The sequence below is a fragment of the Mustela lutreola genome, chromosome 2 (genome assembly GCF_030435805.1).
Source record: "Mustela lutreola isolate mMusLut2 chromosome 2, mMusLut2.pri, whole genome shotgun sequence".
NCBI classification, from domain to species: Eukaryota; Metazoa; Chordata; class Mammalia; order Carnivora; family Mustelidae; genus Mustela; species Mustela lutreola.
Genome location: NC_081291.1, coordinates 107,335,776 through 107,351,697, shown reverse-complemented (window position 1 = coordinate 107,351,697; position 15,922 = coordinate 107,335,776). Strand labels below are relative to the sequence as shown.

Sequence of the window (15,922 nt, the reverse complement as noted above, 5' to 3'; positions counted from 1 at the left end):
TACTATTAATATGTGAACTAATATGTGAATTATTAATTGTGAACTATTAAATTATTAATATGTGAATTAATTAATATGTGAACTCTCACATATACTCATTACCAAACTATAACAAATCATTAACTCGTGTGTGCTCATATGACCCATAATCCCTCCCATTTGTGTCCTCTCTTTGTCATTATTTTATTTTGAAGTAAGTTTAATACTTTATATCATTTTGTTTTTGTATATTTCAATATCAAATAGACTTTTTATAGGACTAGAATCAAAAGATAACTTCTGTACAACGATGATGGTAAAAAACAACTTTTTTCACTGTATGTTTGTTAATAAATGGGCAGAGGGAAGCAAAAGGCTTTGTTGCCATAATTTTTGAAGAATGTAACTTCTTTTGTAACTTTAAGTACCCCTTTCTTTCTTGTCATCGTCTGTAATTGCTTAAACAAAATGGGGTGAAGTTGTACCATTAATTTTTTTGTTGAAGTGAAATACTATCAATTTGAGGAATCTCTATGGGTCATTGGATAATTTCAGATATTCATAAAATCTCAAATGTCTGTAAGTTGACTACTTTTACTTAAATAATAATCATACAAAGAGTATTTGTATCATGTTGATTAATCAAATTTAAATTAAAAATTTGAAAAACAAATAGTATTTGTATTTATTAGGTTTGGTTTTCACTAAATTATTTGAAGGTAGATTATTACAGTCAAAGGTAGGACCTGCATATAAAGTAGTTAATGTCATGTTTATATATAATAAGGTTTCTCATTTTTAACCTGCTGCTTCATGTAGTCTAAATGCATAATATATAATTATTTAACCATGCAACTGTGTTGTCCTTAAGCATTTTATCATATCATCCAGATCTAGTTCTTTGCCAAAAATAGTGTAAAATATTTGAACCTTTTAGGAAAGCCCATACACTTGGAAGAAAATGGTTATTCTGTGTATAATGTTTCTTTCACACATTTTTTATGTTTAGTTCTTTAGTTAATTGGAATAGCAGAATTATTAGTGTTCATAAACATACCTCCTAAAATTGGCTTAAAGGATAGTCTTTTTTTTTTAATTCTAAGAAAATGTCATTTGAAATGGTACTTTTATACTCTTAAATATGCAGGAGAAAGATAATTTTGAGGGGAATCATGTCAGTTTTCTGGTATGTTCATGATATGTTCTGATATGTTTTTCATTTGGTATTGATTGCATTTTATTCCTTAAATTTTATTTCATCTACAGAATAATTTCCAGGTCAACCAGAAAACCAAGCTTCTTTCAATCCATACTTAATCAGACATATTTATCCTACTTGGGTTTTTTGCTGTTGTTTTGCTTTTGGTTTTTTGACTCTTGTTATTCTGTGAGTGGTAACAGGTGGTAAGCAATAATTGCAACTGAAAATAGAATTTTTTTCTGGGTGATAAAAGTTGGAATCTTCCTGGTATACTTGGGAATAGAAAAGCTAATGATATCTGAGCAACCTGGGAAGAGTTCTTATGCAAAGCATATTTGTGGATTTTTTTAAGAAGACTGGTAAACTTCTTTACAAATGTTAAGAAAATTATGTCTGTTTTAGCAGAAATAATTTATTTCTCAAAAGCAAATTTAACTGTTTATACTTAATTCTTTTCATCTGGTGCTGGAAACGGGATTCATTGATTAACATATGGAAAGCTCATATAAAATTATAATTTAAGAAATAGCAGATCTTTCATTTGCTTCTGACATTTGTGAATGTTGATATGGAATGTGTCAATTTTCCTGTTAAGGTAACACATTTACAATACTTTTCTTTAAGGCAAATCCTCCTCCAGTACTGGTCAACACAGAGAGCTTGGAAACGTCAACTTATGTAAGTCCAATTTCCTCCACACATTTAAATAATAATTCTTTTCATGTTCAGTTTTTGATACATATACAAAGATCACAGCTTCATTTTCTTTAACACATTGTACTTGTGTTGTTCTTTCACTGATCTGTAATTGTTAAAGTACATGAAAGCAATACTTCTTGATTGTTTTTTTTCCCCATACTTAATGTAAAGCAGAAATGTTGAAATAAAAATTTATGGGTTTTTTTTTTTTTTTAACATTTTTTTTTTTTTTTTTTTTTTAGAATTTATTTATTTATTTGACAGAGAGAGACCACAAGTAGACAGAGAGGCAGTCAGAGAGAGAGAGGAGGAAGCAGGCTCCCCGCTGAGCAGAGAGCCCGATGCGGGACTCGATCCCAGGACCCTGGGATCATGACCTGAGCCGAAGGCAGTGGCTTAACCCACTGAGCCACGCAGGCGCCCCTATGGTTTATTTTTAAATTAAAATGGTCAGTTTTCACTAAAGGCTATCATTGACCAATGGTCTTTACACAGTGCCATATATTCAGTCATTTTAGAAATCTAGTTGAGTGACTAGATTTTTAGTATCCAGGTTTATATGTATACTCAGATATTAGTTATATAACTTCATACTGAATTGAGTAGTACTTCTCTATAAAATTACTTTGTTAAAAAGCCCTTAAAGATAAGCACCCAGAACAGCAGAACCTAATCCAACATTTTTTACTCCAGAGGAAAATGTCTTTGGAAGATGTTTATGTAGAAGTAGTTCCTATGCTTTTTTTTTTCCCCCATTCAAATGGTACATAATTTTATAGACTGTAAAAGTTCTTTTTTCCCCATTTTTAAATAGTTGATTTCAGTTTATACTTTAAAACACTGCCTAATCCAAGGTCATGAGAATCCTTAGGTTTTCTTCTGAGTTTTATAGTTCTAGCTCTTACACTCAGATCTTTGATCCATTTTGAGTCAATTTTGTATGTTGTGGAAGGTAAGGGTCCAACTTAATTCTTTTGCATATGGGTACCAGTTGTCCTGTCCCATCACCATTTGTTGAAAAGACTATTTCTACATTGAATGGTCTTAACATCTTGTAGGAAATCAGTTAGTTATAAATATATGGGCTGAAGCAGCTGGGTGGTTCAGTCCGTTAAGCATCCGACTCTTGATTCTGTCTCACATTCATTAATATCCAGCCCTGCGTCTGCCCTGGTTATGAATGAGAAACATACTTAAGATTCTCCCAGGGTCCCGGGATCGAGCCCCACTTCAGGCTCTCTGCTCCGCAGGGAGCCTGCTTCCTCCTCTCTCTGCCTGCCTCTCTGCCTACTTGTGATCTCTGTCTATAAAATAAATAAATAAAATCTTTAAAATAAAAAAATTCTCTCTCTGTACCTCCCCCCAACTCTGCTTGCATGCATGCTTGCTCACTCTCTGTCTCTCAAAAATATATATAAATATAAATATATGGGTTTATTCTGGATTCTTAATTCTCTACTAGTAATATTGTGTTTTCTAATCCATGAACACAGGATGGCATTCCATTTGTTTACATCTTTGTTTTCAGTAATGTTTTAGTTTTCAGTGTACAAGTCTTAAACTTCTTTCACTTAACATTTATTCCTGAGTATTTTGCTCTTTTAATGCTGTTGCAAATGGAATTGTTTTCTTAATTTTATTTATGGATTTTACATTGCTCGTGTAGTAGAATATAACAGATTTTTAGGAATTCATTTAGAAATATAATAGATTTTGATCTTCTTTCCTGCAACCTTACAGAACGTATTTATTAATGTTTTTGTGTAGATTCCTTTACATTTTGTATATAAAACCATCTGCAAAAGGAGATAGTTTTATTTCTTCCTTTTATAATCCAGATTGATTGATTGATTGATTGCCCTGGGTAGAACCTCCATTACAATGTTTAGTAGAAGTATTGGGGGCAAATATCCTTTTCTTGTTCCTGATCTATGGTAAAAAGTTTTCAATCTTTTTCTGTTAAGTATGATGTATTATACTCAGTTTTTAGTATTAGTAGATACAATTTCATTGGCATTGGGGTTGGTTTGGTCTCTGTGCATTCCTGCTCTTTTTTTATATAGTGAAAAGTATTAACGGAAGGCAAGTTAAAAACAAAAATTCTGAGTTCTTATTGGTTTCAGTAATAAGATGGAAATGAAGTAATTTGGTGAAATTCTCATCTGTTTTTCTTTTTTTTTTCCCTTAAGGTATCCTACAAATAGTGAAGGTTAGGAGAATTCATTCAATTTGACTTTGGTAGTTTTCTTACATACTTAGAATCTTCTTCACTTTTTCCATATATAAGATAATTGATAACTGCCAATATTTTTAAATCAACTGAAAACATTGCTGGTCATTGTTTAATAAAATCTTATAAGTACATTCTTTGAGGTTAAGACTTTTGTATTTAGTTTTGTTAATTTTTCAGTAGGAAGAACATTTCCTTCTTCCTAATTACGTTTTTCTTTTTAGGTTCTTACCTTGTGATGGTATAGACTTTGATATTTTTATTTGCCTGAAATTATGCATTAATAGGAACTATGAGTCACATGACTGTTGATAAAATCTTTACTTCCAATATATTAATCTACAGTTAGGAATTAATTACTGAATTGAGCCTAAACAATAAGTAATTAGTAGATTAGGCTTATTTTTAAATCTTCCCTTGGAGAAGTCTTATACTGATTATGTAATGGATTTGTCGGTCTTGTTCAGATATATTGGTAGAGGTTGATGAAAAAATGAAAATCTTTGGGCCTATAAGGAACTGAGGACATGTTATAAATTTTCCTCTGCCTCTTAATGGCATGTATGTACCCATAATTAAAACAAATTGTATTAAAAAGAAAAAATTTTTACAGGTTAAAAATTAATAAGTGCTCTTTCAGTATACTGGCAGCAACTAACTGTAAATAATTCCATTAAATCTATCAACAAAAATATGAAATACCTAGCAGTCAGCTTAACAGGAAATTACAGAGTTTATAGTAAGAAAACTATAAAACTTTGCTCATGGCTTCAAAGAATACCTAAGTAAGCAGAGAACAGATCTTATTGCTGAGCAGGAAGACAATGTAGAGATCATCATTTTCCCCAGATGAATTTGGTCTAGGACCAGTTATAACCCCCCAAAAGAGAGCAGTTGGGGGTACAGGGAGGGGGGGTGGGGAAGAGGGGAGAAGGGATAAGAAAAAGAGGAAGAGTTTTAGAATTTAGTTTCTCTGTTGTACTAACCACTTCAGTCACCATATGTGGGTAGTAACCTCCTGTATTGGACAAGGCAGATGATAGAACATTTTATCATCACAGAAACTTATGTTGAACAGTTTGATTTATAAAAAAGTAAAAACTCAAGAGTAATCAAGTAAAATTTAAAATAAAAATAATTGTGAGAGATTTCCCCAGCAAATAATAAAATATATTATAAGACATCGTTAATTAAAACAGCAGAGTTTTAATTAATAGATCTATGGAATACAACTTAACCTAGACATATGTTATATAATCAGATTTTCTTTCTTGGTCAAGTTTCTTTTAGATCAGTTGCTCTTAGTTATAGCTTTATAGGGTTTTTTCTCCATAAATGTTAGGATTTTTTTAAATGTTTAAGAATTTACCACCTATTCTTTTTTTTTTTTAATTTTTTAATTTTTTATAAACATATATTTCTATCCCCAGGGGTACAGGTCTGTGAATCACCAGGTTTACTTCACAGCACTCACCAAAGCACATACCCTCCCCAATGTCCATAATCCCACCCCCTTCTCCCAACCCCCCTCCCCCCAGCAACCCTCAGTTTGTTTTGTGAGATTTAGAGTCACTTATGGTTTGTCTCCCTCCCAGTTCCATCTTGTTTCATTGATTCTTCTTCTACCCACTTAAGCCCCCATGTTGCATCACCACTTCCTCAAATCAGGGAGATCATATGATAGTTGTCTTTCTCTGCTTGACTTATTTCGCTAAGCATGATACGCTCTAGTTCCATCCATGTTCTTAAATGTCTTTGTAATTTGTGCCTTTTATGCAGACTACTGCCATAACTTCTTCACTAGTATACTTTTCTCCAGTTGTTCTTCATCTGTTCCATACTACCATAGCTCCTTTTCTGGAAAATCTTTTAAATCTATTTGATGCTCAGAAACTTTCAAGAATATTTCTCATTGCTTACTACAGCATTCAAGACCTTTTACAGTCAGGCCCCAGTCGACCTCTGGTTTCTGCTCCAGCTTTGATCCCCTACACAATTCTATTTTGTTGATGGGCCTAAATTCAAAACCCAGAAAATACTAGCAATGACAGTTCTCAGGAAGTATTCTAGATCTGCTCTCATAATTTTAAAGAAGAAAAAATTATTTTGTAAATAATATATTCATTTTGCCTAAAGATCAGTCTCCTCTGGTTTTATTCCCATGTTACACCTCTCCCATCCTGCTAATTGAGAGTAATAAACCTTATATAATAATATATTAGTCAAGCATTTCATTCCTATTGGAAGCCATATTTTGTAAAGATATAAAAAGAAAACTAAGCAAACCAACCATTTTGTAGTTTTGCTGGAAAACATATTGCTGTTAAAAATTGTTTTTTTCACTTTTACTGTTAATGAAGTGCTACCTACAGAGCAATTTGTAGTTTTGGTAATGTACTCTTAGCATTTTGAAGCCCAGTTTGAGTATGTTTAAAGTTGTTATCAGATTATTTTTATATACAAAATTATCAGACAGTTTTAAGTTATGGAGGGTTTAAGACTAAAGTCATTCAGAGTCCCTCTGTTCTCACTTTTCACCTTTTTAAGATCACTCTGTGTTACCTGGAATCCTCACCAGCTCTCAATGACTTAGCATTAAATTAAGCACTAAGCATATTTACCATATATTTACCTTTCGAGAAGCCTTAATGGTTAAAATCTCAAATATTTTAAAACAGAAATCATAAGGTCACAGTATAGAAATTTTAACACCAAATAAACACCAAAAGGGCCATATAAGCACACTTACGTTGGAATGTTTTCCAGAATAAAATTTCAGAGTATTTGGAAATAAACAAATGAACAGAAATAGAGCCCAGTGTAGCAGTTTTGAGATTTGGCCAAAGCCATTTGCTGAGAAAAATTTATTAACTTTAATGGATGTTTTTAAAAAGAGAAGAGTAATCAGCATAAATGAATTGGGTGTTCACCTCAAGAAGCTTTGAAAAAATTCTTTATTCTATATAAGGAATTATCAATTATTTATTCTAAGGAAAGAATAAAGAATTGATAAAAATAAAAGCAGAAAGTAATAGCACAGAATGTGATAGATTAATTAGTATTAAAACTACTTTGATAAGGACTGACACTTTTAGCAAGTCTGAGCAAGGAAAAATAAAGGTGATACAGATAACCTTTAGAATAAGGAAAGTGGTATAGCTGCAGATAAGGGTTTTATTTTTCTCATAAAAAAAGGACTTCCAGTCAAGTTGGTAGGATATGTATATGTATAAACCTCCTGCATTTTAGATGCATAGAAATCTGTTAGGAGGTGGGAGAGGGACAGTAAAATATTCTCTAAACTGAGAAGGCACTTTGAGATGAAAAAATGAAATAGGCCGCTCCATATAGTTTACACAGTTCTGTTCAGGATAACTTACCGTCAGAGGAGGGTGGGTTTGGGTGGATAATCCGAATTGTCAGCAGCTGCATGGCTGTTCTCCATGAAGTCTGACCTTGGTTCACAGATTTTGTAGAGTGAGGGGACTTGCAGAAGAGCATTGTAGTGAGATCAAAGGGTTCACTTGCACCTAATTGACCACTAACCTTTAATTGGATTTTGTGGTGCCATCTGTTTGTCAGAGAGGGGAAAGACCATATTGTCTCTTAACCAGATTTGTAGGAGGCCAAAGCAAGCCTCCCCATATCCAGGCCGTGGTGGGGATTTCTAAGACATGTATATTAATCTCCAAAGGCCATGGTACTTGGGGTGCCCAGAAGTCATCAAGCAAAACATATGAACAAGATGGAGGGCCAAAGATGGAGTCAGTATTGTCCCCACTCCTACAGAATGAAAGATTTAAAAAGGAGAGAGAGAGAGAGTGTGTGTGTGTGTGTGTATGCATTCATAACATAATCTCAAAAACAAGGAAAACTGTTTAGGTAAGAAAGAGAGTTAAAGTAGCAGTTGGGTTTGAATCCATTAGAGCCATAGAACCCAAAAGGTAGAAGAGATGTTTCAGAGGCCCTCAAGAAAAAACTACTGGGCCCTGAACTGGACCTGAAGTAGGGGTGCTTTCTTATAGTATGGTGAAGAAAGCGAAGTAGTTTACATAGATATCATTATTCTATTGTTTCATTATTCTATTGATGTATAACAGACCACCCTGAAACTTCAGTGGCTTAAAATACAGTTCATTATTCTCACAATTTTTCGGGTTAACTGGAAGATTCTTCTGCTTCATATTGGCTGGGACACTGGAAAAGGCTGGAAGATCCAAAATAGTCTCATTCATGTGACTGGCAGTTGATGATTATTGCTAGTTAATGCAGCTGGGGCTTTTGGCTAAGGGCCTTAATTCTCCTTCATTTGAATCTTCCATGGGCTGTTTGATATTCCTCACATTATAGCTAAGTTGTTTTTTTGTGTGTGTGTTTTTTTTTTTAAGATTTTATTTATTTATTTGAGAGCAAGAGAGCATAATCGGGGGTAGGGGCAGTGCTGCAGAGGGAGAGAGAGAAGCAGGCTCCCCACTGAGCAGGGAGCTGGATGTGGGGCTGGATCCCAGGACCTCATGACCTAAGCCAAAGGCAGGTGGGTAACTGATTGAGTACCTTCTAAAACAAAGGCAGATATTACAAGGGATCACATGACCTTGAGAACCCACACAGCATCATTTGTGCCACAGTCTTTTCAACAGAGCTCATCTGGGACCTGCCTAGATCCAAGGGAAGGAGAAATAGATGACATCTCTTCATGATAGGATAGTTTAGCCATGTTGCTAAAGAACATTTAGGATGGAAGATGGGAGGCATCTAGAGAAATCTGGTTTATCACAATCCCTGTTTGACTTATCAAGTATTTTGCACAACCTCATATCAAAAATGTTTAAAGCAATGACATGAACCTGAATTAATCCAATTCCAAGGATTATTTACCTTTCAACAGTGGCCCTCACTGTGAAAATTACTACTTCCAGGAGGGAGTAGGGAATAAATTGGAAAGAATAAGATAAAGTGCTTGGTCTATAAGACGTGAGCAAGAACTTGAATGGGGAATCAGATTTGGACATGAAATATTTAAGTGAAATTTGTGACAGAGGAAGCAGTAAAGTAACAGATGCAGAGGTGAAAATTTGCAAGGTATGTAAAGGAAAGAGCAAATCATTCAAATTTGATGGTATGTAACACTCATGAATTATGTATATTAGGAATGAAGCTAAGTGATAAATTGAGGTCAGTTCATCCAGAGCCATGTATGAGTTTTTCTGAAAGTTTAGGAGCAATAAGTATGTTATTGGACATGAGCCCCAGAAAGATCCATCAGTGTAAAACACATTAGAGTTATTTGGGCAGCAGAGAATACTAGTCTGAGTGTTGGATTATTACATTGGCAATAATCCAGAGGAGATTAACAAAGGCTTGAATCAAGGTAGTAGAGATGAGAATGAAGAGCTAATGGTTTTCAGAAAAATTGAAGTATTCAAATCAATAAGAATTGGCACCTGATTAGATGTATGGATCAAGGCAGTGAAAAGAGTTGAAGTTCCATAATATTAAAAGTCGTATGGGGACACCTCGGTGCCCCGGTGGGTTAAGCATTTGCCTTCAGCTCAGTCATGATCCCCAGGTCCTGGGATGGAGCTTCATGTCAGCTCCCTGCTCAGCAGGGGGATGGCGGAGGGCTAGCAATCTTCTTCTCCCTCTCCTTCTGACCCTCCCCAGTGCTCATGCACATGTGCTCATTCACTCTCTCTCTCTCAAATGAATAAAGTTTTTAAAATATTAATGCTGTGTGTACCCTTTCTGTATTTTAAAGTCATAATACATGAATTGTCAACTCATTAATTACATTTGTGCTCATCTATTCCTTGAAAATTTTACCTAAAATTATTAAAATGAAGTCAGATTATTTGATTACCACCACATTTAACAGGTTTGCATTAATAAATCCTACAAAAATTATGTCTTGACATTTCAAATTTTATATTCTAAATTTCTGTGCTACTTCTTTTTTCCATCAGGTTAATGGCACTGATGCAGATTACGAATATGAAGAAATCACACTTGAAAGGGTAAAAACTTAATTATCTTAAGATTTTATGCATAAATCTGTTGCTTAAAGAATTCTTTAAATATACTGCTCTTTCATACAGAATTCAAGGGAAAAGATTTTTCAAAAGCATAACTATGTAATATTAGTTTCTTTTATAAGTACACATATTATAAAACTAACCATGATATTTTTAAAACATGTTGCTCTTCTCTAATAACTTTTTAAAAAAAATAAACTTATTTAAAAGAGTTCTAGATTTATAGAAAAGTTATACCAAAAGTTTCCACTTATCTTGGCCTCAGTTTTGCCAGTTGTTAACATCTTACATTACTGGAATACATTTGTTTCAACTAATGAACCAATATTAAGTATTATTATTAACCAAAGTCTATACTTCATTTGGATTTCCTTAGTTTTTCTGTTTTTCTCTTTCAGAATCCCTTCCAGAATACTACATTACACGTAGTTATCATGTCTCCTTAAACACTCCTCTAGTCTGTTTCTCAGATTTTTCTGTTTTTAAGTTTTACTTTTTTCATGTAAAACATTATTGATTTAAAGTATTTAGTATGCTAGTAATGTGCTTATTGTTAACAGTTTTCTTTTTAGCATAATGATAACCATAGTTCTAATGGACAAGATCCTATTGAAAATTTAGGCATTCCCCCAGTCAGAAAATAATTTAAGGGTACAATTTAGATGTGTAAATTTTCTTGTAATAGTTACCTCTTAAGAATATTTGCATTCAAATGTTGATGGATTTCAGTAATGCCACCTTGCCTGACAAGCATTTTTGAGAAATAAAGTGTTTCACAGAAGTAAAATTTTCTAAGTAACTGAATGTCTGTTTAAGACTGAAATCCAGGGTACCCGAGTGGCTCAGTTGGTTAAGCATCTGCCTTCAGCTCAGGTCATGATCCCAGGGTCCTGGGATCAAGCCCTACATCAGGCTCCTGGCTCTGCGGGAAGCCTGCTTCTCCCTCTCTCACTCCCCTGCTTCTGTTCCCTCTCTCGCTGTGTCTCTCTCTATCAAAATAATAAAATCTTAAAAAAAAAAAAAAAAAAAGACTGAAATCTTAGATAATTAGGCTTGTTTAAATGTGAAACCAGAGTGGTCTTTTACATGTATGCTAGATCTTTACTGCCCACTACCCAAATTTGGGTTACTATAACGTAGTACATGTATTTTAATATGGAATTTTTTTATTTAGTTTTTTTCCAGCTTTATTGAGATATAATTGACATGTAATTCTAACTTTTTAATCTTACTCATTTTCATTCTCTCCCAGTGCCTTATAAATTTATTTAGTTAGGAATGGACATTGCTTTTTCACTTATTAAAAAACTTGAGTACCCGGAATTAGAGAGATGTTAAAGACTACAAACTTAGATGAATTATTTTCTAGAGATCTAATGCACAGCATAGTGATTATAATCAATAATACTATGTTATATGCTTAAAAATTGCTAAGAGACTAGACCTTAAATGTTCTCACCACAGAAAGAAATGACAATTATGTGAAATGATAGAGATGTTAGCTAAAGCAGTGGTTATAATCATATTGCAACATGAAAATATGTCAAATCAACATATTGTACACCTTAAATTTATATAATGTCATATGTACATTATATCTCAATTTTTTAAAAAAGCAAAGAAAAAGAACATGAGTTCCTGAATGACATGGTAACATCACACAAACATTGATCCTATTATTTGTATTCTAGTAACTCTAGTTTTACTCTAGTAAAAGAGTTTAGACAAAAAAATGATTCAAATAGAATTTTAGAACACATCACAGTAGAGGGATATTTAAGCTATTTAGTTAACAGTTAAGTAATCAGTTCAGATGTATCTGCTTATTTGAGTTGCCTGAAAGCCAGAGTTAGAAGATTTTTGCAAAAATAAACAATTTTTTAATACCATTGCTTAGAACATTTATCTTTAAAGACTTTTTCGAAGCAGTGGAAACTTCTCTTCAAAGAAAATCCTACTTAGAAATACAGTATGTAAAACAAGTAAAAACTAGCGCTGCTTTGGCAAAATTGACTTTGTTATCAAGAAAACTCACCAATTGAGTTCTCAGGTTGGACTTTCAGTATTAAAAAATGCCTTTTGCTATTCAGCTATCTTGGTTAAAGACGTCAGGGATGGGGAAAAAACATGTCAAAGATGATGACTTAACAGATATAACTTGGTCATTTTAAAGTCAGCTGATGGCAAGGTTAGTAAAAGAAAAGCACCATCCCTACCCCATTTTTAAAAAGTTGAAATAATGTTAATTTTACCTATTCAGAAATAATTGTAGTGGGAAAATCACTTTACTTTTTTTTTTTTTTTTTTAAAGAAATGTTTGCCTTACCAAACCTGAGTGGGATACATTCTAAAAAAGAGACCTATCAGTGACCTCTGCAGAGGGGTGACTGATCTAAGGGCAAATTGCATATACTTTGAAAGAAATAACCATAATAGACTATACTTCAGAAGTATTTAGTTTCTACTCGGAAGTAATGCCTTTGAATTCTTCATAGAGGAAAAAAGAGCTTTCCTTATACTTCTTAATTTAGAATCTTCATGTCTCCTACATAGACACCTTTATGTATATGTTCCCCATGTTAGTACAGTTTGTAGGTTCTAAAATGACAGGAACTTCTCAATAAGGGTAATTCTTACTCAATCTCAATTTTTTTTTTCTTTATCCACAGGGAAATTCAGGGCTTGGTTTCAGCATTGCAGGAGGTACGGACAACCCACACATTGGAGATGACTCAAGTATTTTCATTACCAAAATTATTACAGGGGGAGCAGCTGCCCAAGATGGAAGATTACGGTACATTTTGCATTTTGTGTTGTGATGCTGAATATAATTTGTGTATTTTTCTTTAGGCAGATTGAGTAAGGAATCAATACAAATAAACACAATCATAAACCAATATAAGGTAGATGTTCCAATAACAAATGAATGAGATAATTGTGCACTAAGCGTTGTTTCCCTCTTTTCATTTAGGAGTTTAGTTTTATCTCAGATACTATAACATGTTGAAAAATAAGTTTGATTGATGGTTTTAAATGTGAGCCAATTTGGGGCGCCTGGGTGAGTCAGTTGTTAAAGTATTCAAGTCATGGGCCAAGCCCTCCCTTTCCAGCTCTCCCTGCTTGTGTTCACTCTCTTGCTGTCTCTCTCTGTCAAATAAATAAATAAAATCTTTAAAAAAAAAGTGACGTAATTTATAGAAATCAGAAAATTCCCTTTGTATTTTATTATTCTTTTTTTTTTTTAATTTATTTTCAGCATAACAGTATTCATTATTTTTGCACCACACCCAGTGCTCCATGCAATCCATGCCCTCTCTAATATCCACCACCTGGTTCCTTCAACCTCCCAACCCCCGCGGCTTCAAACTCCCTTTGTATTTTTAAATGTATTCACAAAATGTTTTCCATTTGTTTCCTGGGTAGGAAACATGTATATAAACTTAGGGAGATGATACATAACTGAATTTGTATCCTGTACCACAAAAAGTAAAGATTATGCAAACTTTAAAAAAGTAATACATTTTCTTAATTGAATGAATGAAAGTAATACTGGTCTCTTATTTGAATTCAGTGTTCCATTGTAGAAGATAGCTTTAGCATATTTTGTTGTTTCCTTAGGCCATACATTGTGGCACTTTTCCTATGCCCTTGTTTGTTGGTACACACACACACACACACACACACCAACAATATATTATTTTATATATATAAAGTAATATATTGTTACTATTACTATATATATATATATATATATATATATATATATATATAGTAAGAGTCACAAGTTTTAGAACTAAGGATTTTTATATGGTCTGTTAAAAATAACATCTGTTTATAAGGCTGTTGGTGCCTTCTGTAGCTCTTCAGTTTCTTGCCTTCTCACTGGATATGGATATGACAGGTGATAGATTAATGAAATCAGTTGGATATAAAATTAATAATTTGACCATTCCTGTAAATGCAGATATTTACTTCCTGATTCTGTTATTGGCCTTTTATTTGTCCTTATGTGAAAATTAATGTATTCCGTTTGTTTCAGTGAAGAACATACCTGTAATATTCTAATATATCACTGTCTTCACATACAGAGTTTCTTTCCTCTTAAGAAAGTTAATTACAGAAAAAGTTAATTACAGAGAACCTTATCAGGAACAATTTTAATATTTTAATTGTCTTTTGTTCTCTTTCCCTGCCCAGTTACAAATGATTGTTTTTCCCCCTGATGGAATGCTATGTAATTTAAACTGAGACCAGAACTGGGGGGAAAGTTAGGACTAGAACAAATCAAACTTTAAAAAAATGTATTCCAGGGCACCCGGGTGGCTCAGTGGGTTAAAGCCTCTGTCTTCGGCTCAGGTCATGATCCCAGTGTCCTGGGATCAAGCCCCTCATCAGGCTCTCTGCTCAGTGGGAAGCCTGCTTCTCTTCCTCTCTCTCTGCCTGCCTCTCTGCCTACTTGTGATCTCTGTCTGTCAAATAAATAAGTAAAATCTTAAAAAATAAATATATTCCTTTGTCAAATTAAAATACATTATTTACATGAGAAACCTTTTAATTAAATGATGTAATCTTTAGCTTTATATAAATTTCAAGAAATAACTTTATTTTTTTAGATCTATCTAGTTTGAAAAAGCAAGTCAAAAAATTACTTTTGGATATATCAGTGATTATCTCAGTTTTGCCACCACTGTCTCCGTGACCTTTATTTTGTCTGCACTTCTGTTTTCTTTGAATCATAGCTCTGTCAGTCATTACCTGGATGACCTTAGGAAAAATTATTTAAACTCTTTGTGCCTCAATTTCTCCATTTGTGAAAAAAGAATAATAACTATATAACTACCCTACAGGTTGTTGTAAGGGATAAAACACTAAAATAAGTACCTGGCATGTGGTTATTGCTAAATAAATACTAACATGATGAATAAATAAAGCATAATGTATCTTAATGCTTACACATAATAAGCATACAAGAACCATACAAATTATAGTTGTCATTATTATTTAATATTTTGGGGTGATAATTTGTTATTTGCACTGTTTCTTTTGTTAGCCCTCGGAAAATATTTGTATTTATTTATATGAGTATTTGATACAGTGGAATTTAACAAAGTTTCTTCATATATATTTTCTCTAGTAAATAATCCTCTTTACCTTAAAAATGAAAATGACAAGCAATTATCAAAGTGAAAATTAGAGGGCGCATGTGTGGCCAGTGGGTTAAGCCGCTGCCTTCGGCTCAGGTCATGATCTCAGGGACCTGGGATTGAGTCCCGCATCAGGCTCTCTGCTCGGTGGGGAGCCTGCTTCCCCCCCCCCCCCTCTCTCTGCCTGTCTCTCTGCCTGCTTGTGATCTCTCTCTGTCAAATAAATAAATAAAATCTTTAGGGAAAAAAAAGTGAAAATTAGATACTTTAATATTTAATTTTTATTTTTAATATTTTGCGTTTTTTCTCAGGGTCAATGACTGTATATTGCGAGTAAATGAAGTAGATGTTCGTGATGTGACACATAGCAAAGCAGTTGAAGCATTGAAAGAAGCCGGGTCTATCGTACGCTTGTATGTAAAAAGACGGAAACCGGTATCAGAAAAAATAATGGAAATAAAGCTCATTAAAGGTCCTAAAGGTATGGGGGGGGCGCCTGGGTAGCTCAGTCAGTTAAGTGTCTTTCTTCGGCTCAGGTCATGATCCCAAGTCTGGGATTGAGCCCTCCATGGGGCTCCTTGTTTTGCAGGGAGTCCTCCCTCTGCCATTCACCCCACTCATGTTCTCTCTCTCGCTA

The 15,922-nt window shown here is 33.7% G+C and overlaps 1 protein-coding gene across 17 annotated transcripts in view; it reads left to right on the top strand.

Moving 5' to 3' along the window:
* DLG1 (discs large MAGUK scaffold protein 1) overlaps window positions 1–15,922 on the top strand; it is a 256,769-nt gene that overhangs the window by 142,656 nt on the left and 98,191 nt on the right. For all 17 annotated transcript variants that reach the window (XM_059163069.1, XM_059163079.1, XM_059163078.1 and 14 more), the window contains 4 exons: window positions 1,805–1,858; window positions 10,073–10,123; window positions 12,811–12,935; window positions 15,597–15,766. In XM_059163069.1, coding sequence (XP_059019052.1) covers window positions 1,805–1,858; window positions 10,073–10,123; window positions 12,811–12,935; window positions 15,597–15,766 — 400 coding nt within the window. The remainder of the gene's footprint in view (window positions 1–1,804; window positions 1,859–10,072; window positions 10,124–12,810; window positions 12,936–15,596; window positions 15,767–15,922) is intronic.